Source organism: Silene latifolia, chromosome 6 (assembly GCF_048544455.1).
Source record: "Silene latifolia isolate original U9 population chromosome 6, ASM4854445v1, whole genome shotgun sequence".
Classification (NCBI taxonomy): Eukaryota; Viridiplantae; Streptophyta; class Magnoliopsida; order Caryophyllales; family Caryophyllaceae; genus Silene; species Silene latifolia.
The window spans coordinates 129,192,231-129,215,374 of NC_133531.1; the positions used below are offsets into that span (position 1 = coordinate 129,192,231).

At 36.1% G+C, this 23,144-nt stretch overlaps 4 protein-coding genes across 4 annotated transcripts; 1 reads left to right on the plus strand and 3 right to left on the minus strand.

Moving 5' to 3' along the window:
• Positions 1–3,481: 3,481 nt before the first annotated feature.
• Positions 3,482–4,162, minus strand: LOC141588671 (uncharacterized). Its single transcript, XM_074410101.1, has one exon. It carries the CDS (start codon positions 4,160–4,162, stop codon positions 3,482–3,484), a length of 681 nt encoding a protein of 226 aa, XP_074266202.1.
• A 9,441-nt stretch (positions 4,163–13,603) lies between these two features.
• On the plus strand, positions 13,604–18,396 carry LOC141658997 (uncharacterized). Its single transcript, XM_074465700.1, has 3 exons — positions 13,604–13,982; positions 14,170–14,358; positions 17,562–18,396. The coding sequence occupies exons 1-3, from the start codon at positions 13,838–13,840 to the stop codon at positions 17,891–17,893; spliced, it is 666 nt and encodes a 221-aa protein (XP_074321801.1). The 5' UTR covers positions 13,604–13,837; the 3' UTR covers positions 17,894–18,396.
• A 2,150-nt stretch (positions 18,397–20,546) lies between these two features.
• LOC141588673 (protein FAR1-RELATED SEQUENCE 7-like) lies at positions 20,547–21,539 on the minus strand. Its single transcript, XM_074410102.1, has one exon. It carries the CDS (start codon positions 21,537–21,539, stop codon positions 20,547–20,549), a length of 993 nt encoding a protein of 330 aa, XP_074266203.1.
• Positions 21,540–21,831: 292 nt separating this feature from the next.
• On the minus strand, positions 21,832–22,341 carry LOC141588674 (protein FAR1-RELATED SEQUENCE 5-like). Its single transcript, XM_074410103.1, has one exon. It carries the CDS (start codon positions 22,339–22,341, stop codon positions 21,832–21,834), a length of 510 nt encoding a protein of 169 aa, XP_074266204.1.
• Between the last annotated feature and the right edge of the window lie 803 nt (positions 22,342–23,144).

A 23,144-nucleotide genomic window follows, 5' to 3' on the forward strand; every position in this document is an offset into this window, starting at 1 on the left:
CAAAAGATTTCTAGACCTTTTTTAATGTCAATTGAATTTGAAAGATAATGATAAGGTCACACCTGGTGGTGCTTTCACAATCTCAGCAGTAACAATACTAACAACAAGAAGAAGGTATATATTAACAATTAGCAAACCAATCGATTTAATTAAAATATTAATAGCGAAATGAGAAATGAATTTGTCTCATAATTTACTTCATCGTAATTTTAAAATATGTCATAGAAAAATATATTAATGATAAATTTATGAGTTATGCAACTTTAATATAGTTTTATTTAATTAAAAATATATTTTAATGATAGATAGAGATAACTCGGACAAAATTGGGTACAATACTAATCAATACTATATATTAATTTAAACCAATGGACTTTAATGTAATTAAATAAATTTATACAAATTTATTATACTATATAGTTTTAAATCAATAAGATGCATGCGATTGACATGAACAAGGGATTTCAATGTAAATATAATATAGTTTTGGTTGATGGTATAAATTTAGAGAACACCGAAATATGATGATTTTCCTTAAAATAAACATGCCCACTTATGGCATTAATTAGTATAAAGATGTTAATTGTTTAAACATAAACAAATGTAATATAAGTATATTATATTTTGGAAAATATTAAAGAGTAAATAAATCAAGCTAGATTTACAAAAAAAAATATAATATTCCATAATTATTTCGACTTAATTAATTTATTGCATATATGTAATGAGAGTAATAAAAGTAACCTTGGATATAGTAATCACTCATTGGATACTTAAAGAGTAAAATTAATAATTCTGTTAGTAGTGAAAAGAATTGTAGTAATAAAATTGGATATAATAATATGATAGTAATCACTCATTTGAATAGTCAAAGTAATTATATTAGCAGCGAACGGGTGTAGTGAAAGTAACAAAAGTAGCAACAGGAGTAGTGGAATTATCAGTATTAATGTACAAGTAGTGAAAGTAACAATAATTACGGCGGGAATAGTGAAACTAAAAGTAATAATAACGAATGTAATAAAAGTAACAATACTAAGAACAAAATAAAGTATATATGAACAATTAGCTAAGCAATCGATTTAAGTAAAATAGTAATAGCGGGAGTAGTGAATTTGTCTCATAATTTATTTCATTACAATTTTAAGATATACTCCGTATCATAAAAAATATATTAATGATAAATTTATAAATTATGCAACCTTAAAGTAGTTTTAGTTAATTGAAAATATTATTTAATGCTAAATAGTGTAAATATTATATAGTTTTGGTTGAAGTATAAATTTAGAGAATATCAAAATATGGTGATTTTTCTTAAAATAAACCTGCTCCACTTATGTTATTAATTAGTATATCATATAATTATACAATTATTTAACATACACAAATATAATATAAGTGGGTTATGTTTTGGAACTATTAAAAGTTAAATAAATCAAGCTAGATTTCCAAAAAATACAATAATCTATAATTATTTCGATTTGATTTAATGCATATATGTATTATATTTATATAAATAGATAACCTCTTAAAATTGCATGACTAAATAGTAAAAGTAATTATGTTAGTAGTGAAAATAATTGTACTAACATTGGATATAATAATATGTTAGTAATCACTCATTTGAATAGTTAAAGTAACTATATTAGCAAGGGGAGTAGTGAAAGTAATAAAAGCAATAACGGTAGTAGTGAAATTATCAATATTCATACAACAGTAGTGAAAGTAACAATAATTACGGCGAGAGTAGTGAAAGTAACCGTAGTAATAATGAATGTAATAAAAGTAACAATATTAACAACAAAAGAAAGCATAAATGAACAATTAGCTAACTAATCGATTTAAATAAAATATTAATAGCGGGAGTAGTGAATTTGTCTCATAATTTATTTCATTGTAATTTTAATATATGGTATAGAAAAATATATATTAAAGATAAATTTACAAATCATGCAACTTTAAAGTAGTTTTATTTATTATAAAGCTTAGAATTCTATCACAAGTTTAAGCCCATCTTAGAGTGTTTAAAAGATTCTAGGAACGGGAGATCAAAAGACAAAGGGTCCCTCATATATGTTTCAATGTAAACAAGGTAAAGTCATTGTTGTTTTTAACAAACCACGAGGGATCAATTCCTGGTGCTGCACATTTGTTCACTACCATTTTCTCAAGAATACATATTTGTTTTAAATTAATATTTTTTTTTTGGAGATAATTTGTTGGATACTTTTTACCTTTTTAATTGAAGATTTAAAAATTAATTTTACAATTAAAATAATAGAAATGAGATGTACCTTTTTTTTGGTCACAAAAAAATAGTCATAGATACTAGGGATATCACAGGGACGGGTTTTGGTGAGTCTCGCGCTCCACACTCATCCCACTTAGGGAGGATGCTGATAATGATTGGTGGGTGGTGGGACGGAGATGGGTATCAAAAGCATCATCTGATGACTGTCGCGGGTCGTGGGACCGGTGCGAGTATCACAGTATGACATGAGACCCTCGACACCCTCCCCACGCCCACTTTGCAAACTTTGCGGGCTTTACTAGTAGTTAATTAAATGTTAACTTGTTTCAGACCACTTTGCGAACTTTGCGGCCTTAAAAACTACTACCCGCACGGGTGGTAAGGCGGGTGTGGGTACACATTTCAGTTCGCGAATACTGGTGCGGGACACAATTCCTCTGCACCCACCCCGTCTCAATGACCTCCCTACTCACGATAATTACCAATATACTGTATTCATCAACAATATAGTCGTACTATATTGTGAACGGTTTTTTTTATTATTTAGCAAGAATAAAAACCGACCCTATACGGCTATACCACTTGTTTATTAAGTGTATAAGGCCTTATTCCGTACCCTAACTTTAATTTGTCACAAGGTAATTACGCGTTGTACGATTTGAGCTGTAGGACAATGAAGGCTCATTTATTAGTCCGAGACTACAAACGTTGTCGAATTCGTTAGCTTATGGAGTTATCATCGTGTTATTTCATCCACTCAATCTCAGTCCTGTCCAAATGACTTTGATTAATCAGTTTGACATTTCAAAACATCTTGAGGTTTACGGAAACGTTTTCCACATCCAATGTCGAATTTTTCCATTCCTGAGCACGACTGGCTTGACAACTACTCTATACGAGAATATAAAAAAAATACTCCATAAAAATAGGGCGATGCTACCATTATATTTAATGTAACTCAAATACAAGCTAATTTTATGCTTATTTTATCTCTCACAACTAAAATGACACTAGAAACGATAGTTGATTTATGATCATTACCCTAAAAAGAATAGCATATGAATTAGAGAGTTTCAGATTTTGCTGTTCCAGCACATCCGATAGTTTTTTTTTTTTTTTTTTTTTTTTGGTAAAAGGTAAGTATATTAATATCAAAAAATATAATTACATCATGATGGTTCTTATAGGATGAGGCATTCCAATGTACAATTAAAACAAAAGACAAAGAAACTAGGTACTAATCTTTGTGATCCAGTCAATATCTCGAGTAGTGAGTACACTAGTATTCTTTGCTCTAAATCTGGTAATCACGTCCTGAAGAATATGATGAACAACCCACTTAGGCCGGCTGACAAAGTGATCCACTCGTGCTTTGTTCCTTGCTCTCCATATAGCATAAATAAGTCCCACATGACAGGCTCTGATAATCCTGCGTTGAAGCTGACTCCATCTCCCTCCACGAGCATTCCAGTTACAAAGTTCAGAAACTGGGAATTGCACTCCAAGTTGATGTTGAAGCAGGTTAACACATTGAACACTGAATGGACACTGACAGAATAAGTGAGTATGATTCTCATCAGCTCCATCACAAAGGAAACAAGTAGAGTCATGTCCAAAGCCCATACGAATCATACGGTCTTTGGTAAGAAGTCTCTGGAGTTGGACTGCCCAAAAGATGAAGCACCATTTAGGTACATTAAGGGAGCTCCAACAAACATGGTGCCAAGGAATCTGAGGATTCACAGGACACAACCATTGGTAGCCATCGGCAATGGTATAAGCTCTGTCTGATGCTAACCAACAGTCACTAGTATAGGCTTGCTTGAAGGTGAACATGGTGTGTGCAATCTTCTTCCAGGCCCAGCTGCAATCATTTGGAGGATTGTAGTTGGACCAGTGAACACCCTTCATATAGATGTGATTAACCCAACGAACCCATAAGTGATCCTTTTTATTAGCAAGCCACCAAATATACTTTCCCAGCAAAGCTTTGTTCCAAAGCTTAGAATTTTTAATGCCCAGTCCCCCTCGTTTTTAGGATCGCAAAGATTTACTCCAATGAACACTAGGAGATCTTAAGTAAGAATCTTTGCCACACCAAAGAAAATTCCTACAAATAGAGTCAATTTTGTTCATAACACCATTGGGGATAAGAAAGATGCTAGCCCAGTAAGAATGCAAGCTAGTGAGCACAGAATTGATCAGAGCAAGCCTACCAGAGTAAAAAAGCTGCCTGGCACCCCAAGATCTGATCCTCAAAGTAATCCTATCAACCAGTTGCATACAATCATTTTTGGTCAGTTTTTTGGAGGAGATTGGCACTCCTAAGTATTTGAAAGGCAAAGTGCCTTTCCTGAAGCCAAAAACCTGAATAATCTCATCCATCACACCTCCAGAAACTCCATTAAAATAAATATCAGACTTTTCTCTATTAAGGCAAAGACCACTAGCATTAGAGAAGGTAGAGAATGCTCTTAACAACCACATAATTGAAGCAGTATCCCCCTTGAAAAATAGAAGTAAATCATCAGCAAAGAGGAGATGGTTCAGTCTCATGGGCCTACAAAGTGGATGAAACCTAAAATCCTCTTGACCAGCCACCACATTCAGAATGCGTGAAAGATATTCCATACATAATGTGAAAAGGAGCGGGGACAGAGGGTCTCCCTGTCTGAGTCCTCTTTTACCATGAAAAAATCCAAAGGAATTACCATTTAGGGCCAAAGAATAAGTAGGGGAGGTAACACATTCCATAATCTTGTCAATGAACACCTTAGGAAACTGAAGAGCAAGTGACATGTGATGCAAAAAGTTCCACTCAATAGAATCATAAGCTTTTCTGAGGTCAATCTTGATCAAACACCTGGGAGAGGCAGATTTCCTATTATACAGTCTAATCAAGTCTTGACAAATCAACACATTTTCAACAATCTTTCTCCCTTTGACAAACCCACCCTGATTAGGACTCACAATGTCAGGAAGCACCTCACCCAACCTAGTGCACAAAAGCTTAGAAATGCACTTGTAGATGAGATTACAACAAGCAATTGGCCTAAATTCAAGTACACTAGTTGGATTGTCCACCTTAGGGATGAGGGTAACAAGTGTAGCATTCAACTGTTTGAGAAGCTTACCAGTATGAAAGAAGTCCATAATAGCCTCACAAACCGCAGTGCCTATAATTGACCAAGAATCTTTAAAAAATTGACTGGAAAACCCATCAGGTCCTGGAGCTTTTGAGGCAGGGATAGAGAAGATACATTGCTTAATTTCATCATGTGTGACTGGTTTCAGCAACAAAGGTAAATGTTGACTAGCAATGAGGTTTCCTGTTCTGACAGTGGGATAATGGACAGAATCAGTCACCTTACTAGTCCCCAACAAATCATTATAATACTCAAGGAAGGCAGCTTCAATCTGGACAGGTTCAGTCTGGAGAGAACCATGGATGTCCTTAATACTGAGGACCTTATTGTGCACATGCCTAGCTCTAATATGCCTATGGAAAAAGGCAGTATTCTCATCACCATCTTTGAGCCACTCCACTTTAGCTTTCTGCTTCAAATAACTCAACTGAGCTTTGTGGAGATGAAAGTATTTCTGAGAGGCATCCTGCTCCTGTTCTCTGATGGAGATATCATGAGGATGAAGATGCATTTCAGTTTGAAGCTTGTCAAGGAGTAATTTAGCCAAATCAGCAGCTTTCTCAATATCAGAGAATTTCTGTCTATTAAGTCCTTTCAGAGGTTTCTTGAGAGTTTTTAACTTGCACACTACCTGATACATTTTCACACCCTTGACTACTTTGTTCCACTCAGAATGAATGATATCAAGGAACTCAGGAGCTTGTCCCCACATATTAAAGTATCTGAAGTGGGATTTCCTGATAGCACTACCAGGTTTCCTGTAACATATACAGGGGTTATGATCAAAAAGCCCCTCATTCAAAAAGTAATCATAACTATCAGGATAAAGGTCCATCCAATCTTGATTGATAAGAAAACGATCAATTCTGGAGAAAACTCTAGTATGAGGACCTTGCTTGTTATTCCAAGTATAGAAAGAACCTTGAGCCTTAATATCCAAAAGTTCACAATATTCAACACAACTCCTAAAGTCCTCCAATTCCTTCCAAAGAACTGTGCTCCCAAAACGTTCATTGAAGTGTAAGACATTGTTGAAATCCCCTCCAACACACCAAGGCCCTAAACATCTGTCCTTAAGATCAGTAAGTTGATGCCATAAGTGTACTCTATCAGTATCAGAGTTGGAACCATAGACCACAGTGAACCAAAATTTCACACCAGAAAGAATATCAGTGACCTCTACAGTGAGTTGTTGATCAGAACTATCCAAGAGAAGGACATGAAAAACCTGAGGAAGCCAAATAATCCAAATCCTCCCACCAGGATGATGAACATTATTATTGATACCATACCACCTTTGCCCAAGATTATTCAAAACAGACTGAAAATTAGCAGATTTGATTTTAGTTTCTACCAAACCATAAAGACCTATTTTATTTTGGTGCAAAAACCACTTTATATCTATTTGCTTATTTACATTATTCATGCCTCTGACATTCCAGCATCCTAAATTATCCATATTCATTAACATTAGTGGTTGAGATTCCTTCCTCCCTAGACTCCCCACTTGTCCTAGTCACAGTTGCAGTAACAGTTAAAACCCTGGTTGGAGATTTAACAGGAGAACGAGGAGGAGACCTTACAGCATCAGCATATGAGAGATCAGCATTTATTCCTCCTCCCCCTTCAGGTGGGTCAGTGTTCACAACTGTGACAGTAGTGTAAGAATGGAAAATCTTGGTACTAGCCAAAGGTGCAGTAGTAGGAGGTTGAGTCTGTATGGGCACAGAGTTTTTGGGCCTCCATACCTGAGTCACCTTAGGCACAGTCACCTTAGACTTTCTGCACACAGTATGGCTATGACCAATACCCTTACAAGCCGAGCAAATCAATGGTTTCCATTCATATTCAACCAACACACTATGCTGATATCCATGTTCATCATTAAACAACAATTTCTCAGGGAAATCATGTCCAACCTTAACCTCAATCATTAATCTAGCATAGCCAAGCCTTGTTTTCTCAAGAGTAGCAGTGTCAGCCCGAACAAAACGACCTAATTGATTTCCTAATTTCTCCAAACAATTCGCCCCCCAAAATTTCAATCCTAATCCACACAGACGAATCCAAATTGGAACAGATTGAACAGTAGACTTATAGAGAGACGCATCCTCAGTCCAAGGCTTGACAACAATTGGTTTATTGTCAAACATTGGAAAACCTTGCTTAAGAACCAATTCCATACATTCCAGGGTGGGGAAATGGACAATGAATACGCCGTTAGGTAAAAAGGATAGTTTATCATATTTATATTTCCCCCAAATACGCTTCACATGCTCAGAAATTAAGTTCCAGGGAGGGTTTCCTCCTAGGACATAACAGATAACAGCAGAACTCCAATAATCAATTTCAGGCTTCACATCATCAGCAGTAAACTGGAGAATAGAAGGAGTAGGAGTAGATTTCTTACCATGGTGGACTTCAGTCCAACCTTCATCAGGAGCTTCCTCACTACCAATTTCACTCGCATCTTCAACAATTATTTCATCCTCATCGCCAACAATAGGACCACCATCAACGAGATCATTCTCAACAATTGTATCCAGTTCTATAGCAGGGATTCCAACCATCTCATTTCCCGATTTAGTCAATTTTGCTTGAGAAGACTGTGGAATGTTAGGGTTAGAGGAGGATGCACCCGGAGAAGACATAACTGGAGAGTTATCTAGAAATTGATCGCGAATATTGGTAAAAGAAAGACGAATTCGTGCCGAAGATTTAAGTTTTGATTTAGATTTCGATTTGTTTTGGGATTTTTTGGAAACGACTTTCCTTGCCATTGTGCAGGGAAACCCTAGAATCCTAGAGAGAAGTCAGACCCCATCTTTCTAAAAATCCCCAAATACTTTACTAGCACATCCGATAGTTGAGCCGAGTTAATATTAGCACCTCGAAAAGCTTGGGATCGGTGTGGATTGTATAATATTTTGCTCTTATTTTAGAGACACTAGAATTTTGGAGAAAGGATGCCTCTAAATTATTGAGAGATCACTTTTATCGTACTTCTTCATGTATTTTACTCTTTTTATTATTTATTGTAACTCAAAATATTTTTTTATTTTATTTTTATTTAATTTGGTACATGCATGTTTCAAAATTCCATAATAATCATACCTCTTTTTATCATATTGTAACCATTTTTATTAGTACTTTATGTTAAAGTATACATACCTATTTTATTATATTTTGTACCATTTTAATTTGTAATCAGTACCCCATTAAGTTTATTCAGAAACCGTCTCACTGAAGACCTAATCTTGTATAAAAAAAATTATCGTTCATATATATTTGTTTCACCCTATCTGTTGTAACGGAGGCGTCCCGTTACCCAAACAGTTAATTGATAAGGCGATAAGAACAATAAATAACGAATGTAAAAAGTTGACACAAAGATTTACGTGGTTCACCAGTAAAATAACTGGCTACGTCCACCCTGCGAGGAGATCAAATTTCACTATTGTGGAGAAAATAGTACAACAGTAGACCGGTACACACACGCTCAATATAAGCCAAAAGTATACCCTATTCTACCAACAAATATAGTAGTCTCAAAGGAACAAAAGAGACTACCCAAGTAAGACGAAGGACAAATAATCTTGAGGCCTACCAAGATCTGAACAAACTCCTCCGATCTTCAAAGACAGACGAACAACAATAATAAAGCCCGGAACAAACTGAGTTTTCTTCTTCAGAAGGAACCTCACAAATCGACCCTCTTTATTGTGCTCTCAAATCTCTCTCTCTTAATTAACCTAGAATAAAACTTGGGTCTTTATATATTTATTCCACCCAAGATAAAATATCTAGACTAATAAAGAAATAAGTTAATAGGAAATTCTAAAACTAACCACGTACAAACAGAAGGCTAAAAAACCAACCAAAGTCAAACACTAAGCTTATTATATTAAGAAAACCTCTAACTTTCCTTAACTCTAACCAAAGTCACGTAAGGCACATTAATAGCCAAACGCACTTAATTGAGCTGCTAGTATCAGATGTACGTGCGACTTGCAGAATCAAAAAACGCTACTTACGTGAGACTGAGATAGCTCATCTTCGCTCTTTTTCTTGCCTTACATTAATCCGTCTTCGACACAAATTCAAGGCACAAATTCCTAACAAATCTCCACCTTGACTTGAATTATTCAAACACGAACCCAAACAAGAACCAAACCCCAAATCAGCTTTAATAGAGTCGATCCACAAGTCACTATCTGTCCCGATAGTCTCCACTGACTTGAACACAACCCACAAAATGGACAAACGAACCAAGTGTGCAACAAATGTGACCAATATACGAAGTACCCAATGTAGTAAGCTGAAAACTATCAATTGTACTAAGTACCCAACATATCTTCATACCAATAGGAAGGCCAAACGCAGCAAACTCCGAAGAGGACAAAAGTTACCAAAACGCCAACCAAATATATGAGATACCAAATGTCACTAAGATGGAACGGTGTACCAAAACAACACACACAAGACTCCAAAACAAAATCTCCTCCAAACTACATGGCTAAATGTACCGCCGTACCAAACTGTCCAAAAGAAACACAAACGCCACGAACAAAACAAATGTCTCACTTGAGTATACTAGGTGTCATGACCACCACAAAAATGCCTACACCAAGGCAACAAAACTCAAGTCGAAACCAAAACAAAAACAATATTCTAAGCGAGCACAAATTACCTCCATCAAAGGTACAAATTGTTAGACAAGATAGTCCAACCCAAAAGCTCCAAAGAATAAACTCCCGTCGAAGTTCCAAATGACCCCTTATGAGGCCCCAAACGGTTCTCTTTCAAGAGCCACAACAGCTCCACCTGGAGCCCCAAACCGCCCCACCTCTTGGGGCGCAGACCGCCTCATTGAGGCGCAGAGACAAAAGTAGATAGCTTGTCTTGAGAACCTTGTAGCTTGACCTGTACCGGAATAGACTCCATCTTACTGTCAACACTACCATTCTCACTAAAGCTATCCAAACCCGAATTATCCAGAATATCACCAAGTGACCCAAGTGACCCAAACTGGATGTGCTTCAAAGTATCATTCACATATCCAAGTTGCATATGCCTCAACTTAGACTCGAGAGAGACAGAAGAATGATTACCTGATGCTCCAACAGTCAGCACGGTGCCTTGAAGGACATAAATAGTTCCTTCCTTAACACCCCTCCAAGTAACAGAAGAACCCTTACCAACGCACAACGATCCACCATCACCTTGAAAACTGTAGCCCTGATCAACTAACATTCCAAGTGATACAAGATTTCTCTTCAAACGTGGAACATGCCTAACACCTTCTAGGAAGATAACAACACCATCACATGTCCTAACATGAACAGTCCCAACTCCAAGCACCTCACAAATAGAACCGTCACCCATGGCAACATTAACCCCATGTGAAGCTTCATAAGAAGTAAACCATTCTCTAAAAGGACACATATGATAAACGCATCCCGTATCCAAAATCCAACTACCCGAAGAACGTGGAACAACATCAACAATGAGAGCATAATCTTCCTCAAAATCGTATTTAGCAACCTTTTGTGCAAATGTTAGAAACAATGACTTCCTTCAACTTAGGACACCGATTTTTCCAATGACTTGGTTCTTTGCGTAATTGCAGACATTCTTACGAGGACCCTTAGACTTGGCTTTACCCTTACTAGAACCCTCCGAATTCACAACAAGCCCCTACAGACTACCGTCTACAACACCACCTGACGCTACTCGGCGCAAATCCCTAGTGTGAAGCGCTGACCTCACCTCCTCTAGGATCAAAGAATCTTTACCAACAACAAACGACTCCACAAAAGTCTCAAACGAATTTGGCAAAGAAACTAACAAAATTAAGGCGGCATCCTCGTCATCTACCTTAACATCTAAATTACGTAAATCAAGTAAAATAGAGTTAAGACGGTCTAGATGATCCTTGAGAGACGTACCTTCTTGCATACGAAGACCAAACAAACGCTGCTTAAGAAGCAACTTGTTGGTTAGAGTCTTTGTCATATACAAAGATTCCGACTTCAACCACAAACCTATAGCAGTTTCCTCATCGGCTACCTCAACCATAACATGATCAGCTAAACATAACAGAATTAAAGAATGAGCCTTCTCCTCCAAGACTACATCTGCATCTGTCTTTTCTTGTCTTTTTGCCGCATCGATTTAACTACCGCTGAATTTGCCTTTGAGATAATGAGACCAGGACGCCTTGCTGTCTAAGCAAAGCTCTCATCTTTAACTGCCACAGCCCAAAACTATTTCTCCCAGTGAACTTTTCAACATTCAAAACATTCGTTCCCGACATCTTTTCACCTGAAAATCAAGAAACTCAAATAACGCCTAAAAGACAACTAATGCGGAAGCAGATCCCAAATCAGAACCTTAGCTCTAGTGCCAACTGTTTGGGTAACGGGACGCCTCCGTTACAACACTATCAAATGTGTGTATTAACTCCCCCAATAATACTTTAAAAAATAACCTTCAAATCCTAAATTACTAAACTATATCAAAAGAAAGAAAAAAAGAATTCAATAACAGTTATATATAAGCGCGAGTACGTTAAGCTTAAATTCAGTTCAAGTTAAGTTTAGTTTAAGTTTGCATGCTTGATAATGAGTTCCAATTATTTCAAACTCGAATGACCTCAAGATCGTTAACTCGAGTTTTGTTTCATGGTTATGAATCGAGCAACATTTGACTTGGTTCATTGTCATCTCTAAAAACGATATGTGGTAGAATAATACGAACGAATTTGACGGTCCAATTGCAATTCAATTTTATTGATTACACATTCATACGCTTGTATAGTTGTATATATGGTTCGTACTTCTTACAACTTTTGTTATCTTACTACGTATAAAACAGTACATAATGCGGAAGAATCAGAAAATCGACAAGACGACAACTAAACGTCTAGATAAATTACGTACGGAGAATATAGTAACATTTAGAAAAAAAAAAATTGTTTAGTTACATTTACTCAGTTGATTTTATTTACATTAATTTTTCTCATTAACAAAAATATATTATTAGTTTCACCACATCAACAAGGTCACTAACAATACCATTGCATCAAAGTTTTAAGGGGCATTTGGTTGAAGAAATTGGGTTGAGGTTGTAATAAATTATTAAATTTGATCCATTCTATTATTTGATCCTTACAATCTATGTGCTTTTGCCAATGAAGAGTGTCATCTAATGTTACCAATCTTAATCCTCCTATAAAACTCTCCAAAGTTTTCCCTCCAATATATATCAAGCTAAATAAGAAAACAAAAATACTTCTTTCCTTAAATTATTATCATTTCATCAAAAATATAACCTTTTAATCAAATAATAGTATTTTCTTTATAATCTAAATTACAATATTTTAATTAAAATAAGATAAATTCACTATAATTTTATAAACTGTAAATTTCTAAATTTTTGTTATGTATTATTATATATGAGACAATGACTTGACATATTTTGTATAAAACAAAACATTAAACTGATATAATTAGCTTCATCACAAAAAAAAAATCATTAACATAATTTGAGAAAAATTATTATTTGTAATCATTAGTTTTATGTTAAAAAAAAAATCATTAAACCTATTTTATAACTTTACTAAATTCTCTTGATTAGTTCATAGTTCATGTTTTTCTCGTATCGAAATACGATGAGGTATATGACAAATATGAACAATTAATAATGTATCAATTTAAAATATTTAAATAATAACTAAAAATAAAACCACTATATATATACCGCAAATGTGCGGGATCTACACTATTAAATACTAGTATAATTGTTAAATTTTCTAATATCTCTATCTATACTAGTTTTATGTCAAGAATGCAAAGAAAATATTTATTTAAAAAAGGAAAATTCATGCGTTAGCCTTGATAATTAACATTTTGCATGAAATACAGACTTTTTTATCCGAAAAACTTTAAAAAGCCATAACTTGTGTTTACAAGTTCAGAAAGTGTCATTTTTTTTTATAAATCGATCATCTTTCCAAGTACTAGGATTTGAAAAAAAAAATTGTCGTGTTTGGAACTTGTGGGGAAGAGATCACACAAAGTTTGTTAGGTAAAAAAAACTTTGACATACAAAAAATCCTAATAACAGGATCTAAATACGATAATTACAATAGGTCTTCCTTAAGGTATCCGTCTTATTTATAAGACGGGTGGGCTTGATACTGGATTGCTAATATGGGCTGGGAAATGGATCTGTGGTGGGGTTGGTAGCATTTAATAAGTGAATAGTTTAGTATCCAGAAAAATCTTGCCTCGTTTCTCCCTCCCAGCTGTATACCTCGTTTCTCCCCCTCCATTATTTTCATTTCTACCTTTTCCATATCTACCTTTTTCAATTTCTCTCATCAATTGCTCTCTCCTTCTTCACTGTTGATGCAAAATAATTAATTAGTACCAAAAAAATGGGGAAGAAGAAAATGGCAACAAGAACCACTCCAAAAAAGGCGACAACTACGACGGTGGAAGATGTACCAGCGAGGGCAAGAGCCACCACCGGGAGGAAGAAGGTTGTTATTGAAGAAGAACCTGAAGAAGAGATGGAAATGGGTAAATGTTTGAGAAATCTGGCCAACAATTTGGATTATTGTCTCAATATTTTGTGGTTTTTGTTTTTTTTTTTTATTTCTGGGGTCATTATTTGTAGCGATTTGAACATGCATTTGGATCAAATGTTGTAGATCTGGTTGAATATTTGGTGAATATTTATGTTTGTTAGTTTGGTTTTGTCTTGTAGAACAAGATGCAGTGAAGAACAAGGAAAAAGTCGGTGTGCGGAAAAGAGGGAGGCCGAAAGCTAATTTTGGCAAGAGGAAGGGTGTGGTCATTGAAGAGGAAGTGAGTGAATCCGACATTGAAGAATCTGAAAGTGAAGAATTGGAGCCACCACCAAAAGTGTCGTTGAAAAAGGCGAAGGGAAAAGGAGGTACAATGTCAACCCTTTTGAAGTTAATAATTAAATTGCTTTAATTCGACCTATGTGGACAGTTACTTTAATAATGTGATGAGTTGTTTAAAAACACAATCGATCTGAAATGGTAGGACAAATTTCAGAGATACCTTGTCCTTTAGTTGCTTAGTTTTTGTAATTTGTCCTTTAGTTGTATAGTTTTTGTTGCATTATGTCACCATCTCTTATTATTTAAACACATTAGTTGAAGCCTGATGATTTGTACATGGATAATATATGTAATTTATGGTTAAGATGTTTACCTGTTTTTCTACTATGTTACCATAACTCCGTTTTTGAAATCCTCATAAAATGCATGACTTCCATATGTTTACATTTGGGTTTAATTTGAAACCAGTTATCAAATATCTATTGAGTTTGCAACATGTATAAAGAATGGTGAAATCAAACAACATAGAACTGAGATCTTCATGAAATGCACGGCAATAATGTTTACTGAGGTGTTAAGTATGTAACCACTGAACATGATTCTGGTATAATTGATAATGTGGTCACAAGAAGTAGAATTTGTACTACATCTAACTTTTAATTTGTTAATGTAATGTGTGGTTCAAATGTTTTCTCTGTGGTGAAATATGTCACCATTTCTCATTTATTAGATGGATGTTGTAAGATGGCTACAATTTGTTGAAATAATATAACAAAGTGGAAATTTGTTGTTTTGAAAAATGTAACCACTTTTCATCAATATGTCAACATCCGTCCATAATTGAATTAATTTTGCTAATTTGGACACAAATTATGGGAAAAAGACTACATATACCTTAAGTGCGCACATGTTGATTTATTTGTAGTAGATGTTACCATTCCTCCGTCATTGAATTGATAATGATGTTGTGGTCACAAGTAACAGAATTTGCAGTACATATAACTACCACTTAGTTAATGTAATATGTGCTTGAAATGTTTTCTCTGTGATCCATTATGTTACCATTCCTGCTATATTCAGTTGATATTTTCAGATGGTTACAAATTGTTCAAATATTTAAACATTATGAAAATTTGTTGTTACTGTAAAATGTATCCACTTTTCATGCAATATGTAACCTTTCGTCATAATTGTATTGATTTTGTTAATGTGGTGACAAATTATGGAAAAAACACTACATACACCTAGAGTGCTCACATGTTGATTTATTTGTACAAGATGTAACCATTTGTCCTTCATTTAATTCAGATTGTTAGATGGTGACATTTTGTTGAAATAATTTAACATAATGGAAAGAACATGTTGTTGTAAAATGTTTCCATTTGGGTGGAATATGTAACCATTGCTCCATAATTGAAATGATTTTGGTAATTTGGTGTCATTTTATGGAAAATACCCAACATATACCTAAAGTGCTCACATGTTGATATATTTGTACAAGATGTTACCATTCCTCCATAGTTGAATTGTTATTGATAATGTGGTCACAATTAACAGAATTTGTACTACATATAAGTAAGATTTAGTTAATGTAATGTGTGCTTGAAAAGTCATCTCTGTTGCCCAATATGTAACCATTTCTCCTTTATTTATTTGAGATTGTTAGATGGTGACATTTTGTTGAAATAATTTAACATAATGGAAAGAACATGTTGTTGTAAAATGTTTCCATTTGGGTGGAATATGTAACCATTGCTCCCTAATTGAAATGATTTTGGTAATTTGGTGACATTTTATGGAAAAAACCCAACATATACCTAAAGTGCTCACATGTTGATATATTTGTACAAGATGTTACCATTCCTCCATAGTTGAATTGTTATTGATAATGTGGTCACAATTAACAGAATTTGTACTACATATACCTAATGTAATGTGTGCTTGAAAAGTCATCTCTGTTGCCCAATATGTAACCATTTCTCCTTTATTTATTTGAGATTGTTAGATGGTTACATTTGGCTGAAATAATTTAACATAATGGAAAGAACATGTTGTTGTAAAATGTTTCCATTTTGGGTGGAATATGTAACCATTGCTCCATAATTGAAATGATTTTTGCAATTTGGTGACATTTTATGGAAAACACAGTACATATACCTAATGCTCACATGTTGATATATTTGTACAAGATGTTACCATTCCTCCATGGTTGAATTGTTATTGATAATGTGGTCACCATTAATAGAATTTGTACTACATATAACTAAGATTTAGTTAATGTACTGTGTGCTTGCAAAGTTATCTCTGTGATCCAATATGTTCCCATTTCTCCTTTATTTAATTGAGATTGTTAGATGGTTACATTTTGTTGAAATAATTGAACATAATGGAAAGAACATGTTGTTGTAAAATGTTTCCATTTTGGGTGGAATATGTAACCATTGCTCCATGATTGAAATGATTTTTGCAATTTGGTGAAATTTTATGCAAAACACAGTACATATACCTAATGCTCACATGTTGATATATTTGTACAAGATGTTACCGTTCCTCCTTAGTTGAAATGATTTTGTTAATTTGCTGACATTTTATGGAAAAAACACTACATATACCTTTGGTGCTTACATGTTGATATTGTGGTTGAATATGTTACTAAACCTCCATAGTTTTGAATTGATATTGGTAATTTGGTGACAAATTATGGGAAGAACACTACATATACCTTAAGTGCTTACATGTTGATATTTTGGGTGGAATATGTAACCAAACCTCCATAGTGTAATTGATATTGGTAATATGGTGTCAAATTAGGGAAATAATACTACATTTTCCAAAGTGTTAGAATGTTTATGTTGGGATACAATATGTTACCATGGCTCCATCATTGAGATGATAATGCTAATTTGTTGACATTTTCTGGAATTGAACTGCATATAAGAAAGTGCTTGGATGTTTATTTTTTGGTCCAATATGTTACCATTACTCCGTAATTGAATTGATATTGCTAAATTGGTGACAAATTATGGAAATCGTAGGACATATAATAAAGTGCTTGAATTATGGCTCAATAATTCAGTTGATATTGCTAAAGAGGTGACAAATTATGGACATTGTATTTTGGTAAAATAATCTTTTTCCCATAAGGAAGTGCTTGAATGTTTATATTTTGTCAAAATATTTTACCCCCCTCCATAGTTTAATTTATATTGGTAATATGGTGACAACTGTTGATGAAATGGTTGCCATTTTTGTTTTTAAGATTAATAATCTACACTTTCAATGTTTACAGGTACAAATCAGGAACCAAAGCCGCTCCAAAGTGTGACGCCAACGTTTGAAGTTGGGGAGGCTTCAACGAAGGTGAAAGGGAAAATGATTGTGCGCTTGAAAAAGCCAGTAGAAGATGAAATGGAGGTTGATAATTCTGATGTGAACAGGGTGGTAACGAAGGAGAAAGTAGTAGAAGGTCACGGTAACCCGAGAGCATTGTATGAGCTGATTGAGATGTTGACACCGGCTCAGAAAAAAAAGCGTAGAGGATATAGGGTTTGGGGGGCTTTTGGAGTTGAAAGCAAATGCTTTCTATCATCTAATGGCGGACTGGTTGATGGAGTGTTATGATGATGTCTCCCAAATGTTTATGTTCAGTGAGCAGACGAACTTTGTCATCACAAAGCATGATGTATACGACGTTTTCATGCTGCCATGTACAGAGAGAGCTGTCCAGTTGACATCTCCAAAGAAAAAGGACAACCCGGATCGAGGTTTAGTAATGTCATGGAAGGCGAGGTATAATGTGGCTCCCGCTCTTGAGATTTCGCTAGACAAGGTGAAGAAGGAAATGATGGGGTTGGTAGAAGGTGGCAGTATGTTTAAGAAGTTATTTGTGCTGTTTTCGATGGGGTCCTTCTTAGTGCCCACGGTGCACAGGCGTGTTGATCTGAGGCTGCTCCGAGCGGTGGAGAATGTCGATGACATAGTGAAGCAAGACTGGTGTTCCTATGTTATCTATAAGTTGAGCGAGGCCGTGAAATCGTACAAGAAGAATGACACCACAAATGTTGGTGGCTGCCTGTTCTTTTTGCAGTTGGTTTACTTCCACCGCTTGAGCTGGAGAGGGGATCCCGCACCCCGTGAGTGCCGTTCGAAGCATTGGACCTACGACGAAATCGGGGAAAGGGTGAAGGAGGAGAAGGTTGCTTACGGTAGGAATGGCGGGCACTTTGGTATAGGCGAATGGCAGAATGAGTTCTACCCCATATCCCGACATCGGAGTTAAGGTCTTGTACCGCCCTTTGCTGTGGAGGACCCAAACCAGTTAGAAGATAACGCGCAATAGACCATAACCCTCCCACTCCCCATTGGATCGATGAATGATGAGGAACTTGAGGCGAAGTATCCGGATGTAAGTATCTTTGCTAGTGTGTCTCAATAAGTATCCATTTATTGAAAATGAATCTTTCCTAATTCTCCTACTTTCATGTTTGCAGGTGCGGAGACTGAAGTGGATGACCTCAAAACGCAACCTGGAGCTGGTTTCACGGCTCCATAATGAAATGACCAAGGAGTTGGAAGCATTCTTCTCTGTCGATGTCATTCTTTGCGATGAGGTGCTTCGGTCCAGGAGGTAGAAGATGGCAAGGAGCCGACCCAACAACATTCTCAGTTTTCATGGACCCAAGCTTTGGAGAACAATGAAAGCTTCCTCGCTGATTTTCATAGGATGGGACAAGCGGTGGACAACGCCGTGGCAAATTTGCTCTTATAGAGCCCCTCATTTGATCTAGGGTTGGATGACATAGGTTTACCAGGGGGGGGGGGGGCTAAGGGATGAAAACAGTGGAAAACCCCTTGCCCGAGACTGCTAGCGAGGCTGCTAGCGAGGCAGTTGTTGAGGGGCCGCCTAATTCTGAAACTACGACAGTGGTGACTGCAACTTACAGGAGGGGGGGGGGGGACCCGAGGGAGAAAACGTGGTGGTAAGTGAAGGTAGTTTGTGAAGGTAGTTTGTGATGACAACATTTTGTTAATATCGCCTACAATGTTATTAGTCGGGGATGGCATTTGATTGTAGGTAGTTGTTATCAGTTAAAAACAAGGCTCTCGTATTTTGAAGCATGTTTGAAACATGTTTAGTATGTTGTAAGTAATTGACATGAATGATGCTTCATTTTGTATTCATGTCATGGAAGTAGGGTGTAACCTGGACTAGTTGGTTGTGGTTGACTTGTGAATATAAGTTAATGTTGCCTTATAAACTTGCTTTGTTAGCAATTTATCGTTTCGTATTTTATTGGTCTATCTGATGGTAATTAGTCTAAAAGTGATGACATTTGGTTTGAAGCAAAATATGTCCCCATAAAAGTTGAAGCTGTCACAAAGACGCATATGATGTTGCCATTTCTGTAGTAAGTTGGATAAAGGATAAAATGGTTACAAATTGGTCAAATAACGCAACATAAAAGAAACTATATTGTAGGTGTAATATGTGACCATTAACAAGTTATTGTAGGTGAAATATAGGGATATAAAGTTGCCATTATGAAATATGTTGGATAAAATGATAATATGGATACAGATAAATCAAATGACTCAACATAAAAAGATTTATTCTGATGGTGTAATATGTCAGCATTAGGAGCTTATCTGACCTTCTTTTGAAATAACTTGTATACATGATACTATGGTTATAAAAAGTTATAAATACCACGACATAAATTAATTAAATTATGTGAGACTAATTTTATTCATTAAATTATAATGTTCACAGAAGACAATATAATGTCGCCATTTATATAATGAATTTGATGAATGATGTTTTGGTTACAATTAGTTGAAATGTCACAACATAAAGAAAAAACATGTAGGTGAACAATGTCTCCATTAGGGAGTTATATGAGACCTGTTTCTGAAGTTGTGAATTTGACGCCATTCATGCAAGTTATATTGGACTGATAAACACCAAGTACACATTTTGGACTGATAAAAACAAATTTCAGATTATTTGCACTGAGTTATCTGAAAGATGTTAACACATTATATTACAATGTCACCAACTTCACCTGTGTGATCACAACAATATTAGGTGGTTAGAACAGTTCAGAGATTTTTGCAAAATGTGATCACATGGATAATAGATGGTGACAAATAGTTCAGAGATTTGCACAAGATGTAACCACATTATAAGATAATGTGGTGACATCTTCTCCAAAACGCTGTATACCCCAAAAATTACACAAAATGTCCAAAATATTATCAGGCAAGTTCAGGAGACTTATATAAGTCGTGGAACTGGAGTGTACAACTCCGCATTCGAAGCCACATTGTTACTTCCTTTTTTCGACCGCTTCTTTTTGCCCACACTGCTTGGTTTACGCTTACTCCTTCCCTTGGTAACTGATCGTATGGGGTCGAGAACGGCGGTAGCATCTAGGACTGGTTCTGGTTCGCTGCTCATTTTATCCTTAAATAGTTGTTGAACCTCATCATTGGCTGTGGAGTACAACTTGTCAACAATTCCTCTTGCATCAGGGTCGTTTTGGCACTTTGCGATTAGATTGTACAGCTTTGTCATCACACATCTCCGCCAATTTAAGGCTCCATTGGCAACGGCTCTACGCATATCATTAGGAAGAATACGACTCCACACTTCCCTTTTAGCAAATTTAGTCCACCTCCTTAAGATGTACGTGGTAGGGATTTCATTAACTGAGTGCATATGGAACACGCGGAGAATGTGGAAGCAAAGCATACCTATTTCCTGGAATTTCCGACAAGAGCACTCCACCATATTGTTTACGCAATCAAATGTCACATGATGAGTACTTCCTGACACTCCAGGTGGATCAACACCATACAGCAGAACTGAATTTTCAGTTGAAAGTATTACGGCCCTTGTACCCATAGCCACAACAAACTCTTTCTCGAATAACCGAAACAACTCAATTGTGTACACTTGAGAGGCATGTTGTAATAAGTCGACTAGAGGATACACGGAAGTAGGGGTCGACCTAATACAATTGAATTCTTTACGCTCCTCCTCATCTCTCCACCGCTTAACTGTGCCTTCATAAATATGGTAGAAATCAGTCAGTGAAGTTGTCTTCGTCGCTTGAAAACCCATAGCATGATTGGTACTCTCACTCCTTTGGGAAGATAGTATGCCGGCAGAGAAGTACTCTTTGTTTAATGCGGTTGACCACATCTCTTTTAATCCATACAATCTTTTGAACCACTCATTATTTTGAAGGCCATAATCTGATATCATCTTCCTCCACGTTGTTTCAAATTCAACCTCGCTATAGCAGCCATTCAAGCATTTGTTGAATGCATTCTGAAATACTCGATCATGTTTTAACAAGCCAAAGTGGGAGATCGTATTCGCTTTGTATGTGCCACCGGCATAATCTATGTCTTGATGTTTTGTACACTGCGACCACAAATGTCATGGTAATGACGTGAATTAATAGCAATGAATGTAAACAATGACCGGGAAGTTGTCCGTGCCCATATCAATTAATAGCAATATATGTCACCATTTCTCGCCGAAAGGTACCTCGTCAATCGTTCTTCATTGCTAAGTCTTGATCGGTGAAGATAGTGACCGGGACAGTGTCCGTGCCCATAGACTCATTGAAGACATTGAACAACCACTCAAATGATTCTTGTTTCTCATTAGCCAAGAAAGCAAACCCGAACATAACATTAGACCAATGATTGTTTATACCAACAAATGCACCACATATGAGGTTGTACCTATTTGTTCGGTACGTGGTGTCAAAAATCAAAACATGATGATATAACAAGTAATCCTCTTTCATCATAGAATCCCGCCAAAACACGTTACATAACCTCCCATCTTTTCCAAACTGAACTCGGAAGAAAAAACCAGGATCCTCTGCTTGTCTACTCGCCAACAACGTCATTAGTGTTGACGCATCACCACCCTCAATAGCTTTCATCTTCAGTCTATGCACAAAGTTAATATGGTCTCTTTTTGAGTGGCCCACTAGATCATCACCCCCCACCGTTTTGGCTGCAATCCTATATTGCACGGTTGCGGGGACCATGGCTTCGGTCATGACCTCTATAAAGTCACCCTCTGCTTCCGTTATTTTTCTCTCAGAACGATGGTGGTGCTACCACTGTGGGGGAGTTAGTGGGTGATTGTGTTCAATGACATGGCTCAACACTTCCCATACTCCCTTCTCCTTATTCATTTGGACTCTTACATTAGCTTTGCACTTGCATCGTGTCACCACATTTTTCCTCCCCTGCCCGTTTATGCCAGCACTTGCCTCTCCCTTCTTCCCGTTTCCATGGGTACCTTCACACGAGCAAACAAAGTATCTCTCACGTTCAGGAGCTCCAGGAGTATCAGCCCTACGAAGACCGCTTTTCCTAATGCTAACTCCAATAGCTTGAGAGTGCTTTTTGTATAACTCGTACAAAACCTCCCACTTATCAGCCACAGCCCCTACTAAAGATCCGGCACTGTCACTCGCTGAAAAAAAAAAAAGAGTGGTAACATAATTATTAAAAGTGTATACAGTCAGTATTGAGCTATATCACGTAACATATTAACCATAATTGGTGACATATATCTCAGAGAACGAATTAAATGCAGAAGAGAATTAATGTCCAATCATGAGATCATCATAGTACAATGACTAATTTCATTTAATGCAATGATTGGATGAAATGGTAACATAATTATACAAGATCCATAAAAAATAGCATTGCTTAAAATATTCACCAAACATGTGAACTAGAAATGGTGACATATGTTTCAGAAAAATAAAATCATAAAATAATATCGTCATTACATTAAATATTATTATCGAAACATCATACAATGATATCATCATTACAT